Source organism: Heptranchias perlo, chromosome 12, assembly GCF_035084215.1.
Source record: "Heptranchias perlo isolate sHepPer1 chromosome 12, sHepPer1.hap1, whole genome shotgun sequence".
Taxonomy (NCBI): Eukaryota; Metazoa; Chordata; class Chondrichthyes; order Hexanchiformes; family Hexanchidae; genus Heptranchias; species Heptranchias perlo.
Genome location: NC_090336.1, coordinates 54,904,965 through 54,923,369, shown reverse-complemented (window position 1 = coordinate 54,923,369; position 18,405 = coordinate 54,904,965). Strand labels below are relative to the sequence as shown.

Sequence of the window (18,405 nt, the reverse complement as noted above, 5' to 3'; positions counted from 1 at the left end):
GCATCTGAATCATATCAGCCTATAGCTGCTCTCTGAACAGTCCGCAACCGGATGATAGTATTACAGAGCATCACAAAGATTATACTGTTGGAAAGCATAGAGTATCTAATGCCTCCTGAAAGGTAGTTGAAGTAGTTGAAACCTGAAGTCAGAAGTAAAAGAAAGCTGAAAGTATAAGGAACCCTATCCAATTTCAGTTGAGAGAAGCTTTTCATTCATACAGTATTTTGAAATGTAGCTTTCTGATCAGCCACCACACTGATACATAATTTGGATCACAAAAGTACACATGGATATGAGATCATAATTTGGCTTAGGGGATCCATCCACACTGATTGTGGGGAGGAAAAGTGATCTATTTTAATTTTCTAAATTTAATCTCAAAAATGGTATTTAAATCGGTTATGAATTTTACCACAGATTACCGGTCGAACAAAGGGATTGGGTCACATCACATGCTTAGTAAACGCAGTTGCATATCAGATGCAACTACTTTTTTTCCTGACCTGAAGTGCTGTATGGGAATGAGACATTCGCCAGTATGTTTGCAGCGCGTTTTGACTGTACCCAGTCCTTTTTGCTGACAGGCAGGTGAGATCAAAGAGCCACAGGACAAAAGGGGCTCAGCGGTGATTTGTCAGGGGACGAAAGGCACTGATGTCTGAGAAAGTGACTGTAGCTCAGGCCGGGCCTTCAGATCAGTAACGAACTAAAGAAACTGTGGCATGAGAAAAAGTACAGCAGAAAAGGTTCAAAGGTCGGTTTGATTGGGTTAGCATCATTGCGGGTTCCTCTATGAATAATCAAGAGAAGCACTAATACTCACATCTAGAACATTTTATAGTTTATTAGTGTTTACATCTTCATGAAAGGCTATTGCATAACAAACAGTTGCATTTTGCCAGACATAAATAAGATCCCAAAGTACTACAATTTTTTTAAAGAGTATCTTAAAATTCGACTTATTGCCAAAGTACATTACATCGTTCTAGAAGAAAAAAATAAAAGTTATAACCATTTAGTTGTGTATCCAATAATGTTTTAGATCGCTGGTGTGTTGTATATACAAGCCTCTCTGTGATAGTGATGTTATGCTGCATATATACACAGATACCCTTTGTTAGTGATTTCATTGCTATGTATGTAGTCTGTGTCTTTCACTTTGTATAACTATTTGATAGTATGTGCCAGTGATTGTGTTGTATACATCAGATAGTATGTGCCAGTGATTTTGTGTTGTATATATCAGATAATATGTGCCAGTGATTTTGTGTTGTATATATCAGATAATATGTGCCAGTGATTTTGTGTTGTATATATCAGATAATATGTGCCAGTGATTTTGTCTTGTATATATCAGATAATATGTGCCAGTGATTTTGTGTTGTATATATCAGATAATATGTGCCAGTGATTTTGTACTCTATTGAAGAAGTTAAAGTATTTCTGCGTCGGGTAAACATAATTGTTGCGTTTTCTGTTCTTCCCTTTTATTAGAGCCAGGGACTTACGATATTAGAGAGCGGGGGTTACATTAAAAGCTAGATCACTATATCGAAACTATCCAACCTAAATCATGCATTCACCAAGTTTGTTTATGAAAGTAAATCAATTTTTGACAAAAAAACTCAACTTAATTTGTATAGAACCCTGAAAAGATTATAAGTAAATTCTATGGACTGTTATATTCCTCAATAATTTCAGTTGTATTTCCTCTTATAAGACTAGGATGTGAAAAAGCGCAGAGGTGCAGAATGCTTAAGAGGTGCAGCTGAACGTGATATCTTTAAACTGTGTACATTAGATAAATATTGGGGAATAACTTGGGAAAAGTTCCAACAAAAGAGTTTTTCAGGGTCCTTAATGTCATCCATAAGATTATTCCAGCTGGGATAACATTCTTGAGTGGTACCGTGCAGATGGTGACGGCGTGTGAGCTTTCAGTTTTGCAGCCAATGTGTAGCCTTATTGATGAAGTGTCTCGTTATAGAGAAAAGTAATAAATATAGACCCGTTCCAGTCTGTTGGTTAATTCAACCAATCGTAATTTCCCTTTCAAACAGAAAATCGATGAGAATTTGTAAATAATCTATCTGCTAACTCCTAAATCCTTCAACGCCACGAAGATACTTCTTATTGCAAAATGTGTTGTGAATTATAAACGTGAAATCGAAGAACCACTTTTAAAGTTCTCCATATATTTCCGTGACAAAGTGTGTTAGAAAGAAAAAAAACAAGCATGAGTAAGTAGTTATCTGAAAGATAAGACTTCATTATTATTAGAGGGTTAATCTGGCTTGTCTTTTTTTAAAAAAAAAAGTACATACCGGTAGTTATGCTAACAAAACTACTATCAGAATTGAAAGCAACACTTAATGACCGCCTTTGAATATTGCGTTCTTTGGGGCCATAGAACGCACTGTGTTTGAACAAGTAATGACTTTTTAATTGGCGAGGAAGGGGGGCTCCTCCACTCACATACCACTCCCACCCTTGTATTTATTGCGGCTACAAATTGTAACTTCCCCTTTTTTTCATCAGACATCCATTTAAAACAGTAAATCATTGACTTGCTGAGGGAGGGAGAGAGAGTTACCAACAGGATGTGCTGCCTACGGGAAACTGGAACAGTGAATCCCAAACTATATTTTACACCCTCACTTTTTTTTTTGATTAAAAATACCGAGCTTCCTGGAAAACTTATCTTTCCGACCTCGCTTCCTTCTCCCGTTAAAATGTGACTATTAATATTTGAAACCTCATAATTATGACAATGAACACTCCGCGTCCACCTTATGTCTTTGGAATTATGAAAAGGCACTACGTACATGTAATCCGTATATTAACCTATTAAATTATGGTGCGTTGTGTGCGGTGGATCTGGGGGTGTTCATCGGCGTCTGGGCTTCCTGTTCGGAAGTTAAAAAAAAATCTTCATTTCATTCATCCATTCATTCATAAAACTGCACACATTATGAACTGGGAACGCTGGCTGGAGTACAACTATGTATATGGTGGAAATATTTCGTATTGGTGGAAATGCTGCAGCTGTTTTTTTTATGTGCGGCTTAGAAATTAAGCAAAGAGTCGGATTTTAAATTAGACGAATACTGGTGCAGACTGAAACAGTCAAACCTACAAAGATGGATTTGAGAGACAAGCGCGCAGTGAGCCTTAACATGCTCCTGATTTAATTGGTACCGACATGGCCACCGCTGTTACTCGCAACCTTTGGTTAGATAAACCATTTTTCCTTCCCCTCCATCCCGCCTATTGCATGTTCTTGTAACAAGATCCCAAACTGCACTGAGATGCGTTTGCCAATCAATGTTACTACATTTACGCTCACTCTGGCTGCGGATAACATCCACATATATACGGTTAGACTGTGGAGAGCTTTTTTTTCCTTGATAAACATCTGTGTTTGGATTGAAATGCTGTGTGTAGCAAGGAGCTCCTCATCAGACGATCAAGGAAGAAAGACAGAGAGAAAAAAATCAAAAACTGCTCTCATATTGTTGCTCTAGGGCCACAAAGTACTTTCTGGGAGGTTAAGGGCTAATTAAAAATGCTTCCAGAAACAGACAGCAGACCACATCTAAAGTACCACGCTCAGTCACAACCAGACCACATCAAAAGCGGAACTTTAAAAAAAAATGGTCACCAGACAACTTATAATATACGTCACCGAGCTTCCATTTGACTGTGTCGATGTCTGACTGAAAGAACCACTTGATGTTATAAATGTACAACGAGAGATGTTTTAAAAAGTTTAATTTTCAGCTTTTTTTGGGGGTCCAAATTTAAATAAGATATAAATCTGCTGGATGGGCATAATTGGTATGGAGGGGAGGTGGGTGGCGGTGGAATTCCTTGCTATCTCTCGGTGAGCTGAACTCACAGTCCATTCTCCGTGTGTTGGCAGCTGCCGAGGGCGGGGGGATTTGTAGTCGATGGTACCCATTATGGAAATGGTAACCATAATGCAGCCGGGATGGAAGCAATTTTGGCAAAGGTCATTTGCGTGTTGCTGTTCTACCCACTGGGTAGCCTATTGATTAGCATTTAGTATTAAAAAGGGATTAGTTTAGACACGTACATCTTTATTGCAACATTAAACAACGATTGGATTTTGCTGTTGCGCTGTCTGATTGGAGACATATGATGTTATTGGAAACAAATGTTAACTAGATTTTTTTTAATTGATTACATGCCGGTTCAGGTTGTGACACTGACAGTAGCAAGCTCCTTAACCTGGGTACATTCAAACTTCCTACATATTCTAGATGCCTAAATGATGAAATGCACAGGTGACATTTTGGGCAATTCTTGTAAGGTATAAGGATTCTGCAAGAGACGATCACCTCGGCAGCTCTCCAGATTGCCATTCACTCAAAAAGGTCTTGCTCCGTCGTTACTTCGTGGCCAGTAAAAGCTCCTCTCTTTCCCAGTTCACCTTTAATGTGTAAGGGAATCTCGCCAAGTGATATCTGTGGAGGGATGCTGTTAGAAATAGCACCGTGTCACTAAAGCGGGTGGCTCAGGAGGGAGTAGATTTGGAATATGGTTATGGATTTTTTTAAAAACTTAGAATAGGCATTATTGTCTTCAAAATTCACGTTCCCACCCGAGGTATAAATGAGTGCATCACTTTCACTGAACATTGGAGAGCGCTGCCTAATCGATTGTCCTGAAATCGAGATGTGCTAATGAACATCTTACAGTTTGAACTAAATGTCTGGACATTATTCAGAGGTAGCTTTCTTTACTCGGTATCTCTCTGCAAGTAATTTTGTCCCAGATCAGCTGCGGGAAATAATAGGAGTTATCAGTTCGAGTGCTTGCTGTTCCCCAGTGAGATTTTAAAAAAATGAACAGCTTTAAATAAGTGCAGAAACAATGCAGTGTTGCTGTAAGTCCGCTCACTGGCAGTTAGTAAGTGAAAGAGCAGCACATCGGTTATAGTAGGATTATCCTGCATTAGTATTCCCGTGATTGTAGTGGATCTTCGGTTAATTTAGCTTGCTGCTTCAGGATAGCTTCTAATTGACTGAAAAAAGATTAAAATAACCACCTCCGAGTACGGGGAGGGGGGGGGGGAAATATTTGGGGCATTACATTGATAGTGAAACACTACAATTAATGTTCTGCACGTGGGGGTCTAGCGTATAAGAAAACTGTAAAAGGTGTTAATTTTTGTAAAAACTTGCGTTAAACTTTACGAAGTATGAACAAGCAGTCTTGCAGTAAAAGTAGTTTTTTTCCACAATCTGCAACGTTGGAGATTCTTTTCGTATGCAGCTTTTTGTGTGCATCTTTTTAAAGAGACTTTTTTTCTAAGTTGCTTCATTTTAGCATCAGTCATCCAAGTTGTCACGTATTGTTAGTTTGTATTGATAGTAGCTGGGAGCTCTGGCGTGCCCTGGGGAATATTCACTCCAACCCTTCAGTGTATATTTTTTCATATGTATAATTGGTTCTTTTGGACTTTTAAGAAGGGCTCTGAAGAAAATCTGCCCTCAGATGCGCTGCTGGTTTCTTTGTGATGCGGTTTTCCGCAATAAGCCACTGTGTGTAATGTTGTAATCTTATCCACGCCGCACTCTGTGAGTTCACACAAGACTGATACCTTGCCTCCTTCTCCTTTGTATCAATTGGTCGGAGTTCAGCTATTGTTCCGAGGAAAGTTCTTTTATTTCTATGCGCCGTCGATCACCGGGGTTGCGACGAAATCTCACGATAGTGTCTTAAGTGAAATTCAGTCGCTTTTTTAGCCACAGTCTGCCCTGCGCTATTTGGAGAGCAGGAGGAACAGGGGAGCAGGCACCGTTTCCCTCATAAAAGCCAGGCTGTTTTGGTGATTATGATGGCCCAGACAAGTGACTATTGATTCTGCAGATCAAGGCAGATGAACTACCAATGTTTCATCGAGTGGACCGGCGCGCCCCGCAACCTGTTGGCCCGCCTGTAACAGTTTTTTAATGGGACCCCTTGACCCAACTAATCCAGACCTTGATCCGCATCGGATTGTACCGGAGAGTGTTTCGACCATGCCACAATGTTTATAACTTTCTGTTTGTTGCTGAGTTTTCTGGATTTCAGTAGACAGCAGTCGCCGTTGCCCCGGGCGCCGACTGTGGCTCCGAAGGTGCCGTGCGCCCCGTCCCCAGCCTGCGAGTCCAGACTGCGGAGGGATGCCGGGGGGCGCGGAGGGGTCTACGAACACCTCGGGGGAGCACCGCGGCGGAGGAGGCTCTACTGTGCCACCAAGTACCATCTGCAGATCCATCTCAACGGGAAGATCGATGGCACGCTGGAGAAAAACAGCATCTTCAGTGAGTATGAGTCCTTCCCATTTTTTTTTCTAAATCGTTACATCAAGCAGGGAGACTGAGCAATACCGGGTCTGCGGTATGGCTCAGAATGGATGCGTTTTCTTCATTATAACTGCGTTCAGCTGAAACATTTGGAGACATGGCAAATCTATTTACACTTGTATGATACACGTAGGTGCTCAAGGAACCGATTCTTAGGGTAATTTAAAAGCCGGATAAGAAATTGATTACTATAATGCAATTTCTGAATAAATATTTCCCCGTAATGGTAATATGAATTTTACTAAAAGACATAATACAGCATCGGGCAGATATTTCATTTAGCACTTAACGCAACTAGTTTGTAGAAGTTATTCAACATAATTTATTTTAATTGGGATAATGTTTTTTGCTAGCGTTTCCTTGCAGTATAAGTGGTTATATTCGAGAGGCTCATTGCAGCGGTTCGCCTCTCTGGAGCATCTTAGAGGCATTACTGCCGCACTTTCGCTTCCGAGGTGCTCTCACACCTTTTATTATAGACAGCCTTTCAATGTGTGATTGCTATGATTAGTCAACAACTCCATTGTCATTTGGTCTTTCTTCGTCTAGCAATTCCCATGCATTTTATAGAGGTCCCCTCTGTTCATCAATTCATAGGCATTCGGTGTATTTTAATTCCTCCCATATTCAGCTTAAAGACGATTCTTCGCCATATTTTAACGTGTAATGTCATTTACTGGTGTACGATCTTTAAAAATCTTTGGTCGTTACGACTGACCAGTACAGAATTGCTCGAGTGTGACACTTCAGGCCTAGCTACTAATGGGGCATCGGCGTTATCTCGAAAGCCAAACGACCGTTTCCCTGACCGAGTACACTAGCTGGTTCCATGTCCGGAGTGATTTGCTAAGAAGACTTGGCCTGTGTTAGGGATCACTCTGGAGGGATAAGTAGATTTTTTTCTAACAATGGCTAACTCCAGTAAGCTGTCACTTTGTTTAACCGTCTCTGGAGGAGCCGACCCTTTGCTACATTTGCAGGGATTTATCCTAATACGCGTCACTTCCCCTGAAAGCTTAGTGACAAAATGCTTTGATACAATCCTAATTCGTTGCGCCATCCTAGGAGCTAGACTCAAATTTGTTTTCTTAAGACCACAAAGCGGTTTAAATTGTTACTATTCTCCCAACCTTTTGTACTGTGTGCATCTCTGACACCCATTAGAGTAATGAACTCCTGTATGGCCTCAATTGGGATTAATTGGAATTAGTAGATGAACAGGCAACGTCAGAATGTTAGACTTAAGATATTTATGGCGCACACGAGAGATGGGAACCGACAGAAGTCTATTTTTAGAATACAAAGTGGTTAGCCGCTTTTGGAGTATTTCGAAAACTACTGATGTACCAGAAGGTTGAAATAAGAGCGTCTTAAAAGTGTTCACACCTGTACTGTCTGTGATTGCAGCAATAGCTTTAATTATAACACATGAAAGAAATAAGAAGATTCATAGATGTGGAAACTGGGGGAAAACAAATCAAGAACACAGACTCCTTGGCAGCTGTTAGAAACATTTTGAAATAAGAACTGACTAAAATCGCAATATAGGATTGGGTCAAAGGTTTAGGTGTCCCTCCATTTGGCTGGTGACGCGCAGTAAAGGGGGACTGTTACTGGATTAAATGAACTATAAAGTTCAATGTCAGTCAATTTTCCCTGAATTGTTGTAACGTTTTGTTTGGTTTTAAATCGCCATTACGTAGAATAGAACAACTTTCTTTGTGATTTCTTAATCTAAAGGCAAGGATTTGTCAGAATATTGTAACTGTCGTGCTAAACCTTAATGTGCCAATTCAACATGAATTCCTTCACGAATCTTCCTCAGTTGGGGTTGCCATGATACATGAAATGCATCTGCCCAATGTGCTATCCTCCTCCACTGATTTCCTGTTTCTTTTTTCAGGTATATTGGAAATAACTGCTGTTGATGTGGGAGTTGTGGCGATTAAAGGTTTGTTTTCGGGTAGATATTTGGCTATGAACAAAAGAGGACGCTTGTATGCGTCGGTAAGTTGTTTTTATTAAAATCTTATTAAAATTGGGATATATTTTAATGATGTGGATGTTCATGTCATGCCCATTTCAAATATTAAAAATAGAGCAGGCTTTATATAAAAGGCTTTATATTAGTTTAGATTACCCAAGGACGATCAATGAATAGGATACTAAGCATCAGTGTTACTAAAATTCTATATCAAGAACATGAACTCAATACTCTAGATGTTAACGTTATTATATGCATCAAAGTGCAGCTGTTAAGTTTGTTTCGTTAAATATATTTATTAATAGATAAATTCCTGCCGCCATGTAACAAAAATACCGTAATACTCAGAAACAGCAGCTACAATTATTGGTGGGAGTGATGAGAGGAGTTTGTCCTTGGTTGGAGAGTCAGTGCAACCCTTCTACATCAACCCACTAGTTTTTTTTTCTACACGGTTTTACTACCATGCTCCTTAGCTTCTCGCTTCACTGTAGGGTTGAAATCCGGATAAGTTGTACAAACAATCATGCTGTTTTGTTTATTTGATGATCCCAGAGGTCTTGGGTTGTTATCTGATAGCCTGATGAAGGGACCCCCACGGGTGGTATCCCACCAATTTAAAGTGGACTTTGGGAAGGTAGAAGCGATGTGTATCATTTGTGATGGCTTCGTGAATATTACCCAACGCCACAGAACAGAAAAGAGATGTACTGAAAGATTGAGAAAAGTCTTGACGACACCCATGGCGACCCATGTGTCGATCGCTCTCTACGTCATTTGCCCTCTCTTTTAGAGTGGTAGAGGAGCAAAATAACTCCCCATTGTCTTATTGAACCATACTTAGCTGTAAAACCGTATGATCCATACATGCCAGTAGTAAATGTCTCCATTAACTTCTTACATGCAGATGAAACGTTTGAACATTTGGTTTTCATCAAAAGCCAAAAATACATTTCCAGACTCTCCACGCTGACCAGTCAGTGGTTATATTGATGAATAAACACGAAAACAGATGACGCCAACTAAATACTTCTCGCTGCCAAAAGTGGCGCAAATACCAGCCCCCCTGGTAAAAGTAGGGTGCACAGAGCTCCCATAGATGCCGCCACCGTGAGATTCATGTGGCGACACACAAACCACAGGCCGCACAAGTGGTAATTCAGCTTGAAATCTGTGGATAATCATTGTGGAAACTTTACATTTTACCCAAAAGTTTGAATATAACAATTTCACCGTCAATTATTTATACACGATTTCTAAATCATGGCTACTTCCGCCGCCCTAGGGTTTTACACGAACCTAGTTTGGCAAAGACGTGTACTGCTATCAAATACCTCAAATGCTTGATTTGAATATTTACAGCGTGTGTACCCTTGTGAGAAATCAATTGTGTGCAATATATTCAACGCATTCATTTAAATACACTTTCTAGTTATACCATGTTGACACTAAAACTTTTTGAAATATAGTTTTAACATTGATACGAGGCTGGTAGTTTATGCTGTTTCTCCGAATTCAAATTCTGCAAACTGTACGAGCAGGATTTAGTATTGCTTCTTCTTAAAAAGCGTGGACACACTTCGTCGCTGTTTGATCCTTTATTCTCCTGGATGTTCTATTCAGATAGAACATCGTTTGATATCATGGGCTTCAAATCTCTTTATCTGTTCAAAGTGGAATTGCACACAGAAAGGGTTCTCACAGTAACTCTCTTATCTCTGATCAGACTGCTACCATCTCAGCAGCAGCTTGTTCAATATGCCCCACTGTTTGATTCAATGCAATTTTATCCTTGATCGACTGATATACTTGCAGACAAATATCCGAGGAAAATGGTAGTTCCGATCAGAGTTTGATTATCTGGAAAAGCGTATGATGTGTTGCAGATTTTTTTTTGCTGGGAAAGCGGTTATTAAACACCACTTCCGATTGATTTTGTAACTTTTACTTTAAGTACTTTTGAAAAGTGAACTTTAATTTAATATGGAATCATGGTAACAAGAAAGGCATAGTTTTTAAGGTCGAGGTTATTAACTTTTTTTAAAAAAAGAAGCAACGTCATTTATACGTACATAATTAGCACCGCAGCTTCTAACAGCTTTACCATAATGGTAATCTATTGCTCGGAATTAGAATGACTGACTGTAGCTTTGCAGAAATCGCCCATCATATTTACTTCGCTGATCCGTTCAGCAGCATTAGAATTGATTTTCACTACAAACAAATGAAGATAACTTTTAAAACTCGGACTTGATTCAGGACCACTTGATTTGCACTCGTAAGGCAGATAAGGAGACACTAACGAGCACTTAAAACATTGTTCTCATTTACATTTAGCGAATTTGATTAAGTTGACGTGATATACGATTGGAATGATATCACTATCCCTAGAATCATATCAAGTATTTAAACAACTCGAGTCGGGCAGCAAACTGTTGACTACCTTTCACATTCTCTCTCCACGGCTTTGTATTATCCAAATCGATGTTTAGTAGCTTAAGTTGCTCTCAGTTCTCCCAAATAAAGCTATGCAGGGTAGATGTAATTTCCTAGTTTCCAAAATTGAGGTTAAAATATTTACTTTGAATTTCGAGTTACCATTGTTGTCACCGATATTGACTTCCAGCAGTGACATTTTGTGTGCTGAACAATCTTTTTTTACACTGGAGATATGCACTCCATATTGATGCGTTGGGTTACCTATACAACATTTTAATAGCATAAAGTATTCCTGCTGTAACAGCAAATATGACATAACACCACATCACCTTGTCCTGATAAAGAAAGGTCGTAAAATTGCCAAACTTGATATAGGGAAGGTGACAAACAACGCAGGGCTGGCTTCACTTCCATAGATTTATATTAGCAAGCAGTCTAATGATAGGGGAGGGACTCGGGATAGGTAAGTGATTAGATCCAATTATTTTAGGAGAAAATATTAGATATAATTTAGAAAACTGACGGCTATGGTTGTGGAGTCTCATGTCTTTCTCTACCGTTTGCAGGAAGTCTACAATCCGGAGTGTGAGTTTGTAGAACGGATACACGAGCTGGGATATAACACGTACGCGTCCCGATCCTACAGGACCATTCCAAACCCAACGGGGACAAGGCGCAGAAATAGCGCGGAGAGACTTTGGTACGTGTCCATCAACGGCAAAGGCCGACCACGGAGAGGCTTCAAAACCCGTAGGACTCAAAAATCCTCCCTTTTCTTGCCGAGGGTGCTGGATAACAAAGACCACGAAATTGTCCGATTATTCCACACCAGTTCCAAATATCGGGAGAGCCTACTGAAAACTTCAAGCAAGGCCGAAAAAACGAGACCGGCCCAATAGTGATTAATACTGCTGCAATAACTTAAGACTTTGAGCAAGATATTTTATAATGTTGGACTCTCCGGTTTAAATAGGACAAAATTTATTTGTAGAATGATATACTTAGCATTGCAGGTTGAAACTATCTGTGATATAATAATTAATGTAAATATGTAAATTAGTTTTTATTTCGATTTTGTCGCTGTTTTAAAAAGGACATTTCATGTATATCATCTCCAATGCCTTATTCGAACTATGTAGGGATTTGCTGTAGTCGGTGATATTTTAAACATGTTCTATTTTTGTATGTCTTTTTGTTTTCCATCACAAGAAAATACAACGGATTAGTATAGCACTTCTCTGCAACGTAATTTTTTCCCTCATTTCGTAAAGAGCACTAAATTATACTTAACCGTTCTCACATGTAACGATTGATGGCCTATTTGAAGATGCGAACATGTGATAGAAGCAGAAATCTTTAAAAAGGAGGGGCGGGGGGAGGGGGATTACCAGTTGCATGTCAAATTAACCCAGCTATGTAACGGAGTTCAGAATCCAAACTGAACAATGTACACATGGCTTATCTTTATTTGTTTAGTCATATTTATTTTAAATACACGTACACATGCGCACTTTGATGTAAAAGAATGGTTCACGATGCAGTTCAGATGGCCAAAGCCTCTCCATCAGTAACACAAGGACGAACGAGTCACTACAATTCATACTTTAGTCCACGAAACTAAATCCTATTGAATGTCATCAGGCTTTGCTTATAACGGGAATAGATCAGATCTGTGATACTTCCAAACCGATATTGATGTAAAATATCTGCAATCAATTATTGTTTTAGAAATGTACTGTACGGTGATCGAGGTGGGGGGATTCCTAAATTATTTGCACAGAAAGTATTTGGTCATTATTACGAAGTTGATGAAATTGTGGGGCCATTTACAAGTGCGTTTTATTAGGAGTAAATACACCTGTCTGCTCCCACACTCACCTAGTCTCTACCTCTCTCACACAGAGAACTACTGAGCTGAACTATACTGACAGTTCCTCTTTCAGCCTTTAAAAAAATCGAGTTTTGAGAGAGGCGAAGTGCTAGTCTGTCAAAATAACCTATTGTTATTCAATAATAACTTTCAAAAGGGAATTGGATAAATACTTGAAGGGTAAAAATGTGCAGGGCTATGGGGAAAGGGCAGAGGAATGGGATTAATTGGATAGCTCTTTCAAAGATCCGGCACAGACACGATGGGCCAAACGGCCTCCTTCTGTGCTGTATCATTCTATGATTCTATTAATGTAGCAGACGTTCTTTGATGTAACTTTCGGGCCTTCTTTTCGGGCCTACATATTCTGTGTGAAATCGTACATTTTTGAATCTGATGAACATACAGGCATGGTGTTTTTCATGCGCAGTTTCGACATAACTCCCTTAATACTCGGTAGATGCTTATACAGAGACAAGCCCTATCAACTCAGGTACGAATATAAAATAAACTTCACACAATGTCCATTCCACTTGATACTTCTGCAGCAACAACTAGCTGAGACAATATCGACACCCCAGGGAAACTTCTTACAAAGTGGACAAGTTTTCATATTAACATAGACAGTGTCTGGACAAGAAGTGATATTTTAGTAATTAGTTGTGAAGTTTCAACTGTTAAGATTTGATAATATTTGTATTTATTTGTAGCGTGGAATGTGATTTGAGTTGTTCGTTTGCCTTGCTGGTTTGGAATGAAGTTTTGATGGAAGTTGATCTCAAATGTAGTAAGCTTCGGAGTTCCTCCGCTGACAGCTCAAACTTCAAGACAGGGTTTCTTAAAGCTACTCTTTTCATTAGAGTTATCTGTTCATAATTCTTTGCCTCGAAAGGCGTGTTTCAAATTATTTTTGCTCAAATGATAAGTGATAAGGCCGACCATTAGAAGCGGCTACTTCCATCGTACCGCCCAACACCGAATCTGTTCACCTTTCCACATAGGTTGTAGAACGCTTTGCAAGGTTACGTGCGAAGTTAATACCTATAGATGTGAACGAGGTATTGCGATTCCATAATACTTCTGTAGTAAAATAGTCACAGGCAAATTGGTTTATTTATTACATTTTAACACAACTTGAAATGTTTGGTCCTCGCAATATGTCATAGGGGTCCCAGAATTCAACCTATGTCCGACGTCAGCTACCCACCGGGTTGTTAGTTGGTTACTCGACCATTCTTGAAACATCATTGCGACGTGTTCTGATAATAGACCGACTCTTCGATTAATTAAAGTAGTTTCATATATGCGCATATTGAACACTTGGAGTGTTGATGGTTTACTACCCAATGGATTATTTTTTGCAATGCGTGTCATTGAATATGTATTACACGCAAGAAATAAGTCATATCTACTAAATATTCATGCATGAACACATATAATCCTGGAGCCGTCGAAAATAGTACATGTGTGTTTCTGATCCATGGTTTTGTGTAGGTAATGGAAGAATGCGTTAGTGGCCTACGGGAATAGCCGAGCAAACTAAGATCTTGCTTGTTGACCATAGATGACTAGTATTTAAATTATGCATAAATGACAGCGTTCTGGTATTCAGATTTCATACACCAAAGGCTCCAGGATTATATATCTGCCAGGGGTATGGGGGCTGCCAAGAGGAGCACGCTGAGACTCCTATATCCGAATTTGTACTGAGACCCCTATATTCCGGATGAAACACCAACTATCTTCTCATATGGACATCATTTGCAAGCTCACGTTTTGACCAAGGAGCCCCAGATGTTTTAGATTATTAGCAGTCTCACCGATATAACAAACCATCGAACCCAAAGGTTTGCGACTGATGTTGTGCATTGAGCAACGTGTGAAATGGCACAGGGAAACTATAAGCTAAAAAAAAATCTATTTTTATAAGTGCAACAATCTATTTGTTCGTGTAGATTAAATAACTTCTGCAGGTTTTGTTTTAAATATATTTAGTATGTTTGTCGTGGATAATGAATTGATATTACCAGAGCTAACCAAAGGCAACCCCCTTGAAATGTGAATGTCCTATCTTCTCTGCAGGAAGTCATTGCAATTTCTACAAGCGAGAATGGATATAGAACCATCATCTTAGTGTTTATAATTGTAAAATGTACTTACAACATAATGGTTGATAAATATCACTTCGGATTGCGTTTCCATATTTTGATGTTTTCCATATAAAGAAGGATGACAACGAATCTCATGTAATCTGAAATGGTTTTATATCAAAGATGAAACTCTATTTCGGGAAAGTTTCAAAGTACCCTGCGACCTTTTATTTTAGCTGCCGTTTTAACATAATATTCTTTGGATAAGTTTAAATGGTTTACCAATAAAGGAAACATATCCATCTACTGTGAAGCAGAAATGGCGAGGCGTGAACAATGTGTCAAATAAACTTTTGGTACCGTTTGAATCAAGATTTTAACAGACAATTTTTTGTTACAGTTACAGCCGGAACTTTGATGCTACTGGCAAACTTACCTCATAATTACCAGAAACTGCGATTCCAATCTGGTAACTGCATCTTCCATGTCTAAAGTTGCGAGCTAGAAAGAAGTTCTGCAGTAAATAATTTATACAAATTTAGCGCCCGTGCATTTAAAAGTGACAAGTGCAGTCTACTTCGTCATGCGTTTTGAATCTTTGCTGAACAGCTGAACGCATGTGTTTACTCTAAATACATGCTCACTTGTGCAAAGGTACGACGGATTAACTGAAGTTCGATCAAAAACCATAACCAGTGAGGTAATAAAAAGTATCAAATCAAATTAAAGTGGAGATACTTTCCTGATGAAATGACACGTTGGTCAGTGACCTATTCACACAAGCCGTAAAAGGCATTGCAACGTTTTCATTTTAATAGTGTAAAAACTTATTAAAGATGTTTAACCTATAACGCAGAATGAAGGCACCATGTGTCAGAATATAATGCTGCAACTAACGTCGCCTATTTCTATTTCTATTTCTAGCTGATATAAGTCAGACATTTCATTGGAACACCAGCATATTCTCTGATCAATGTGATTGAATTACTGTATCACTGCAAACTTGCTTCATAAAGAACATAAAGGTGACTCTCTTAAGTGTCACTTTGTCTCCTGTAACTGTTAGGCTACTTTTAATTGAGTGAGCCTGTATGAGATTTAAATAGATAAAAGTGATCACGAACGCAAATGGATTGGGAATTTTCGAGTCTAGACTAAAACACGTTATTTTCAACAGAATGGAGGGACCACAATTAAAACGAAGTTGGCTGAACTCAAAACTTTTTCAAAGAAACCAAGGTAGACTTGTTCAAAAGAGGCAGTCATGAGGGAGATTAATGAGTCTACCTTGCTTTCAATGGAAGTCTGTGGGGTTGAGCGTAGTGCATACAAGTTAGGAAAAAAGACCCCCTCGAGGCACGGTGTGACTAGGATTGTATACCACGGGGAACGGTGATTGTCTGGATCCTCATGTGGTGCTCCTTGTGAAAAGGCTGCTAATCAGAAGTGCCAGACTGGGGCATTCCATGGTCATCCCTGCATTAACCTGAATTCTGCAGTCAGAAGTCTCCCGTCGATCCGTGATTTGCTCAGCAAGTCGTGCCCTGTCACAGAGTGAGCGTGCCAATGTGCTGAGGGGAAGGGGCGTGCCTGTCAATATTCACCTCGCTACATTTTGCATTGATTTAGTGAATTTCCTTTATTCCTGATAATTGGGTTAAATACATTGATTTCCTCCATATTTTCTTAAACTGAAAGATATGGGAAGCTCCTATATTTTCTCCAAGCTCATGTCTGCACCCGTCTAATATTAAACACATTTATAGTCGCGTGTGCAAGGACAGAAGTGATTCTGGGAACATGTTAGGCACGATATTCTAATCGATCTCACGGTGTAACGCACGTTTCCAACAGGGGGAGGGGTTACATCGTGTATTATATGATATATGCACAACAGCATTATATCCATTAATAGACAATGCATTATCATATGACTTAATCTCCCGTGTAATTGGTCTCTGAAAACAATTGTATCTTTTGCCTGCACTCTCATTTTCTCCCCGTGTCTTCCATTGTTTCTGTCTAGCTCTCTCGATGCTTCGCATTTATCTCTCATTATTGTCTCTACATTTATTTGTCTTGACTTTTCCCTCACTTTAGTCTCTCCGTTCCTCTATTGGCTTATTGTTCTCAATATCTCATACTGCGTGTTTCAGGCGCATGTTCCTTCCCTGACTTACTCGGTGGGTATCTTTTATTTTATGCTGAGTCCGAATTGAACTTACAAACAGACAGTCCTGACCTGGAAACTATAATGGTTAGTCTTGCTGTCCATATGAAATCCTGGGATCTTATTTCCCCACTCAACAAACATATACCTAAAAATAAAAGTTGAATGTGTTTGTACCAGGATTTTTAAAATATGATTCTATAACACTGACAGATCGCGGAACGATTGGCTGTTCGTAAGCCTGATTCTTTGAGCCAAAACGACATGTAAATGGTGCCACTGGTGCACTCTGAAAGTTGCAGTGTAGAGGGACACTATTATTACATTTTCATTGCATGGTTAAGCTTCGGTGCTTACATTACATTGTTGAACAGGGAAGATGATGCAAGCCCTGGGCCTCTACAGAGGCCGGTAAACTTGTGGGAGAAACTTTGTACAGATTCCAAACACAAAAAATGTAATTCGATGGGTAATGAGTTTCTGTGAAATTTTGTGTGTATGTTGGAAATTTTATTTTTAGCATTATATATCTAGTTCTTGGGAAATCAGGATGGCGATTGAGAGCACTTTTTAAAAGAATTATATTGATTGCACTTCTCCTGCTTGCAAGCTGCTTATTGCTGCTTTAATGGTTCTTCATTGATAACGTTCCTATCCATTTAGTCATATTTGAGGCAATCGGCATAATTTAGTTAACATCGATTTGTTGTCTTCTTTAAAAAGTATGTCTTCAGGACATCCCGAGGACATGAAAGACATTGATAAAGAGAGGGCATGCATTTCTGTATAGTATCATAGTATCGCAGTAAGTACAGCACAGGAGGAGTTCATTCGGCCTATCGTGCCTGTGCCGGCTCTTGGAAAGAGCTATCCCTTTAGTCCCACTCCCCCTGCTCTTTCCCCATAGCTCTGCAATTTTCCCCTTCAAGTATATGAATTTGATGTGCAAGTCAGAATGTCAAGAGTGACCGACACTTTGCAAGTGCCACAGTTTGAAATGTGCTGGATATTTTCCCTCGCTCTATGGACGTCAACTCGAGACAAAACTTATTATTTATCAATTGCAGATCGCAATGATTTCAGGAGATCAATCGTAAACGTTTACAAAACTATTCCTGAAAGTTTGCATGGACTATACACTACTTCTCTCAAATGAGAGCTTGCATACGAAACAATTAGTAGGATGGAACACTACTGCAGAATTATGGTTGGCAGTCTCGAATTAATCTATAACTTCCCTCTGAAAAATATGTACTAAACAATAAATGACTTCTGAACTGATTAAAATGTAGGTTAAAATGTGAATGAAGGCACAGTTGCAAATTCTAGGGGGTACATTTCTAGAGGTCACGGGATAAAATTAATACTGATGTAAAAAGAGGCGCGTTAATTAAGAACAGCTAATATGAATTTGTAAAAGACAAGTCGTTTCTGACAAATTTATTACAATTCTTTGTAGAAATAATGGAGTGTAT

At 39.2% G+C, this 18,405-nt stretch overlaps 1 protein-coding gene across 1 annotated transcript; it reads left to right on the top strand.

The window, feature by feature from the left end:
• Nucleotides 1–6,058: 6,058 nt before the first annotated feature.
• fgf3 (fibroblast growth factor 3) lies at nt 6,059–11,699 on the top strand. The gene is made up of 3 exons (XM_067993547.1): nt 6,059–6,335; nt 8,281–8,384; nt 11,367–11,699. The coding sequence occupies exons 1-3, from the start codon at nt 6,059–6,061 to the stop codon at nt 11,697–11,699; spliced, it is 714 nt and encodes a 237-aa protein (XP_067849648.1).
• Nucleotides 11,700–18,405: the final 6,706 nt, after the last annotated feature.